Source organism: Sminthopsis crassicaudata, chromosome 1, assembly GCF_048593235.1.
Source record: "Sminthopsis crassicaudata isolate SCR6 chromosome 1, ASM4859323v1, whole genome shotgun sequence".
NCBI lineage: Eukaryota > Metazoa > Chordata > Mammalia > Dasyuromorphia > Dasyuridae > Sminthopsis > Sminthopsis crassicaudata.
In genome coordinates, this window is record NC_133617.1 from 436,657,699 (window position 1) to 436,663,771 (window position 6,073).

Sequence of the window (6,073 nt, forward strand, 5' to 3'; positions counted from 1 at the left end):
CATCCTTTCTCCTGAAAGGTTAGGCTCAGTCTTTAAGGATAGTTGATTCTTTGGTTCTGATCTTAACTCTTTTGACTAACAGGAATATGGTATTCTAAGCCCTCTGATTTATTTTTATTTTTATTTTTTTTATTCTAGAAGTATCTAAATCCTGGGTAATCTTAACTGTACAGCTCCTCAATACTTGAATTGTTTCTTTCTGGCAACTTCTAAGTATTTACTCCTTGATCTTTTAGTTCTGGAATTTAGCTACAATACTTCTTGGAGTTTTTCTTGTGGGATCTCTTTCAGGGGGCAATCAATAGATTCTTTCAAAGACTGTTTTCCCCTTTGGTTCTAATATATCAGCACAGTTTTCTTTGATTTCTTGAAAGATGTTGTCCAGGCTCTCTTTTTGATCGTGGTTTTCAGGTAGTTCAACAGTTTTTAAATTGTTTCTCTTATATCTATTTTCCAGGTCAGTTCTTTTTCCAATGAGCTATTTCCCATTTTCTTCTATTGTTTCATTCGTATTAAGTTGTTTCACTGATTTTTAATGTTTCATAAAATCATTGACTTTTCATTTGCCCAGTTCTAGTTCTAGAATATAGTGACTTGCTCACAGTATTGGAGATAGCCCAATCTAGTTCCGTCTGTTGGTTGACTGATTTCCTGGACTATTTGCCTTCTGTAGTGGTACTGGAGATTTCACCACTATTCTGCTGTACTGCTGTTCTGTTGAGCTAGGACTGAGGGGTCTCAATTGCTGAATTAGCTCAACTGGCTAATTAGAATCATCCTGCTGGCTTGCCTGGACAAACTGACCATTTATTCATTGGAGGAATGGTTCTTGGTCTTTATATGTCTGTGTTCATTCTCCATACATCTTGGATAATAGACTTTTGTATCGAATATCTCTAATTGCAATTAGAGATATTCGATACAAATATTTTGAAATGTGATTTAATCAGTGATTTTTCTTAACAGATCCAAAAAAGTCATTGATCCCATTTATCAGTCTTGGGAAGATTTGAGTCCTGAAGAACTTCAGGAGTTTAAGAAACCTGTTGAAAAGGTAATTTTCTTTTTTACTATGTACTTTTAACCTAATTATCTATTAATTAATAGACTTGGCCAAATGACAGACCAGCAGTAATTAACTATTTATTGGATATTTTGTATTCATTTTAAATTTATTACTGATGAACTATGCCAGTTTTTATCCATAGATTGTAGGGAAATGGAGGATTAAATAAGACATAATTAAAATACATTTAAAATGTCCTCATAGTTATTATCATTTTTTAAAATTCCATAACTTTCCTTTAGTATAGTTGTCCTTATGTTGACATTTATACCGTCAGCTGTATAAATTAACCTTATGGTCACTTGGAAATAATCTCTTGAAGGGATAACTCAATAGGCAGTCTTTATCATCACAGAAGTAGGTAAAAATCTTATTGTATCATTCAGCAGTTTCACAATTTTAGTTACCATTTTTGCCTTCTTTAGAGTATTCATTCACCTCATGAAACCTGAATCAATGTGCTTGTCTTCCTACCTGATAATTATACTTCAAAGAGTCTAAGATCTTGGTGGTATAGATATACTATTTTTATTAGTTAAAATCTGGTTCTATTCCATATTTTTTCCACCCAGGAGCCATTCCTCTTAGCAATTGGTTTTCCATCTGTTGTTCTTTGATCTGTCCACATATTTGACCCATCTCCTTTTCCCATAATATGTTTCCTCGATGACATACCTTATGCCACTGCTTATGCATAAGTTATCCTTGAAAATATTCTACAGCCTACTTGTTCCCCACCATATGTCTTTTCATATTGAATCATTTACAACTTTGATTCAGAGCCATATGTCATTTTTGGGTAGAATACTTGTGTTCGGAAGTTTTTATACTTAGGATTGTTAAAAGTAACGTACAACCCAGCTCATTTCCTTCCTTATTTTAGATGCTAGGCTCCAATAACTGTCCATTCATAATACCCATCCCAGATATATGTATACATATATAACACTGTTATCCAGTTATATGTCATGGTCTGGATAAAAGTTATTCTTCGTACATTTAGATTTTCTTGCAGAGATTGTTAAATCCATCTATTTTGAGTAATAATTGATCTCAGTGAGGAACAGCTCCCTGGAGTACTTTGAACTTGATAGAATCCATGAAACAAAATATCTTTATATTATTGACTCTTTTTACTCTACTACTTGTTGAAAAGGACTGTATTATGGGAAATTTGAATTTTGGCTTTGGTTTGTTTTAGGGTCTTTGGTTAATTTAGCTTTTTTAATCAGATTTCTAAATTACTATTCTTGCTCCATATTGACATTGCTTAGTGTTAAATTCCTTAGAAAGGATTTTTTTTTTTTTCCTTCATTGTAACATCTTTGGGGAAAGATTTAAGGTTTTACTGTGTTTTCTTTTAATAGGGAACAATAGAAGATGAAGATGATGACTTTTTGAAAGGTGAAGTGCCACAGAATGACTCCATGATTGGAATCACACCAAGTTCTTTTGAGTCAAGTTTTCGGAGCCCATCAAGCAGTGTAGGATCTCCCCAAGTTACATATATATTGGACCAGCCCCTCTGATAACAAGAATGAATTAACTGAAAAGACTTTTCTCAAACCAACAAACAAAAACCACCATCAACAACAAACAAGCCCAAACTTGAATACCAGGTTTCATAGGTTATGGAAGTGAATCTAACTCAACCATTAATATACCTCAGGCATCCTGGTTTCAAGTTAAATTTTAAATAATTTCCAGACTTTTTTTTTTTTTTTTTAGCATAAATTCTAGGAAAAGTTAATATCATGTGCAATATTTTGTAATAATAGTTTATTACTATTGTCATTTTGCAGAGTTCTCATTTAATGTATAAAATTTTTATATGTTACATCTTTTAAAATGTAATTATTATGAAAGTTCTAGTGCATATATATATTATATATAATCCTATTTTATTTAATAGCATTTTAACATAGACTTCTGCTTGCCAATGCCATTTTCATATTCCAGTCATAGCCCCACATTTCCAGTGTTTTGTTTATACATGTTTCAACAAAACATCTTATATAACAGATTCTTTCCAAGTTTCTATCCATATTTCAAGTCAGTCTAACAACATTTTTTCTTTGGTTCAGTATTTTTTGTTGTAAATAAATAAGTATAGCTGCTTATTTACTGAGACCCACTATGCCTGGGTTTCAGTGTAGTGGAAATAATAGGAAAGGTTGTTGAAAATAGTCTGGGATGGTAAAAGCTGAAGAGGAGTCAGAGGATATTGCAAATTTGGTCTAGTGTATTGATGGGAAGGAAGAATAGTAGAGCTAGAAAGACAGAATTTTCTTGCTTTACTTAAGCAATCAGGTTTAAAAAAAGATTGAGTGTACAGAAATTATATTAGTAGGTGTTCATTTGAATGGAATTAGGATTTATAAAAGTGGTTTTGATCACTTGTAAAATCTATTAAGATGGAATTTGCCCTGTACTTTTTTTTTTTCAATGTTTGAAAACAATGCTGCCAATTTATAGTAGTGTTAGAACAAACTAGTTTGGATAAACATGGCAGTGATAATGTTCACATTTTGATACTCAGCATCTAAAATTTAAAGAAAAATATTTTCAGATCTTAAATTATTTAACTTATTTCTTGGGGGAAAAATGAGGTTATCAGTTGAATTATAGATCTTATTCATAGATATGTCATCTAAATATACCAAGTCTTCAGTATAGTTTTGGGATTTGGTACTGATGAAACAATTTACAGATGAAAGCATTTTACAAAAGAAAACTTTTGGGCACTTCTGTAACTAAATTCCCTGGCAGTTCAGCCTTATTGTGAATTTGAAATATAATTAATTAGTGTCTTTTCAATATTTGTGTATATAATTTTTTCTTATGAGGATATTAAAGTTATATGTGTTATTTAAATTGTCAATGAAACCACTTTCTTTGCTCATAAAACTTTATAGTCCTTTACTGAAGTAGGTTTTTTTTTTTTTTTTTTTTAATATATCTTTTCAAATATTTTAACATTCAAATCAACCTAAGGGAAGAAATCTATTTCTGTAGAAAATGTGTGCATATGAAGGGAATACCAGGCAAGAATTAGATGAACCCCTCAATAATGCTAGCCTTGGGGAAATTTTGTTTGGGGGGGAGGTTCAAGCTAGTTGAACCTCAGAGAAAGAATGCTCCAAGATATGTCCAAAAGCTTGACTCACTTTTTACTAAATGTCAGTTATATAAACATCACCAGATAGCAAATAACCTACTTATATTAGTCAATAGCAATATAAATCAGAGAAATTAGATTAGAATGAGCTTTCCCTCTAGGGGTGAACATGGACATATGCTATCAAAAGAGATAATTATCAGAACTTGGCAACTGGATATTGGAATTGCCAATGTTTATAGCATTGTATTAGAGAAAGATAGTGTCAGTTATCATGGAAAAAAGCAATAGGCAATCAAGCAACAAGTATGTATCTTCCAAGTGCTTACTAAACAAAACAGTTCCTGCCCACTGGCAGGAACACAGTTTAATGGGACACACTACACATTAAAGGGAACTAAGTAGAGAGGGGAAGAGAAAGTACCCACCTAGAGGCATGGTGGAGATGTCCTCAAAAGTTAGAAGCACACCCAGGAACAGGAACTGAGGCATGACTGGACTGAGCCCCTGGAAGGAACTCCCTAATGGGAAATGGAAGCTAAGCCAGCATGATGGGGAAGAAGGGCCAGGAAAAGAGATTTGATTTGGATTTGAAGAATTTGAGCTTGAATCCTGGCTTGGCTACTACCTTTTGTTTGTTACCTTGGGCAAACCACTTAGTTTAACCTCAGTTTTTTCTGTAAAAATGAGGGTGCTTGGCAAACCTTAATGCACTATATAAATGTCTCAGGACAGTGATAAGGGTTTTGTGTGTGTATGACCCAGGCTGTCCCCCCAACAGGATATATGTGTTCATTCTAGGACACTGCCAGATAAGTGAGTTGGGTGTATGTGATTGTAAAATGCATGAGTACCACACAAGTTAAAAAGGTGTGTGTATGCACAAGTGTAGACCTGTGTAAATATGATCCAGAACATTGAACTACTGATGTATTTGACCTCAGGATACTACCGCCTCATAGGTAAGTTTCTATGGAGGTTAAAGATGCTACTACAAGCATGTTCAAGTACATGAAAATAGGAAGGGGGAAAGATTGGTCCTGGAAAGTTACAAAGAAATGACTCAGGGAGATAGGATTTTAAAAGAAATAAAAACAAGCAGCTAAATAGTGAATTGGGGAGCACTGACTGGAGTCATGAGAAACTGAGTTCAGATTTGGCTTCAGACACAATGTGTTCTAGCCGTGCGACCCTAGCACAAGTGCCTCATTCTCTTCCCTCCCCCCCCCCCATAAAAATAAATTTTGTTCTACCCAACTAAGTCTCCGACTGGGGCAAAAAAGATGTTTGCCTCACACAAAAAAGCAAACCCTCAGAATATTGAGTCCGGAGAACCTGGGTTTGAAAGGAGTCCACTCCCATACCTCCGTTTTCTTAATAGCAAAATGAAAAAGTTGGCTTCTAAGGCGCTTAACTCCTCTAAACCTGTAATCCTATGATATTGAATGCAAATTCATAGGGTCTTCCCAAATGAGTCTCAAACTCAGCAGTTTTCATGCCTATGATGTTGAGATTTCCTTCCAGTTTTAGATTCCATGGCATGAAGCTAGTGGCTGTCTCAACAGAAAGGAAGTGGGGAGAAGGGACAATTGAGGTGGGAGAGAGAAGGTAATGAGGGAGCGGAGGACATTTCAGTTCTGGATGGACTGGCTAGATAGAGATCTCAGTGGTGGGGGTGGGTTCGGGTAGCATTAGGAGCTGACACTTTAATAGGGTGGATTTGCGGGGACTGCTTTACGCCTCGTCTTTACCATAATCATATATAGGGCCTCATTTGAATCCCACAACAACCCCACGAGATGGAGGCCAGTATGTCCTGGAGGCAGGAGAAAAACCAGAGGCCAAAGTGTCTTCGCCTTCAAACAGATCACACTCGCTACTTAAATGCC

At 34.9% G+C, this 6,073-nt stretch overlaps 1 protein-coding gene across 1 annotated transcript in view; it reads left to right on the plus strand.

Moving 5' to 3' along the window:
* RRN3 (RRN3 homolog, RNA polymerase I transcription factor) overlaps nt 1-3,940 on the plus strand; it is a 30,974-nt gene extending 27,034 nt beyond the window's left edge. Inside the window, exons 17-18 of the mRNA XM_074280606.1 lie at nt 967-1,054; nt 2,434-3,940. Of these exons, the coding sequence (XP_074136707.1) occupies nt 967-1,054; nt 2,434-2,595 (250 nt within the window). The 3' untranslated portion in view covers nt 2,596-3,940. The remainder of the gene's footprint in view (nt 1-966; nt 1,055-2,433) is intronic.
* The last annotated feature ends 2,133 nt before the right edge of the window (nt 3,941-6,073 follow it).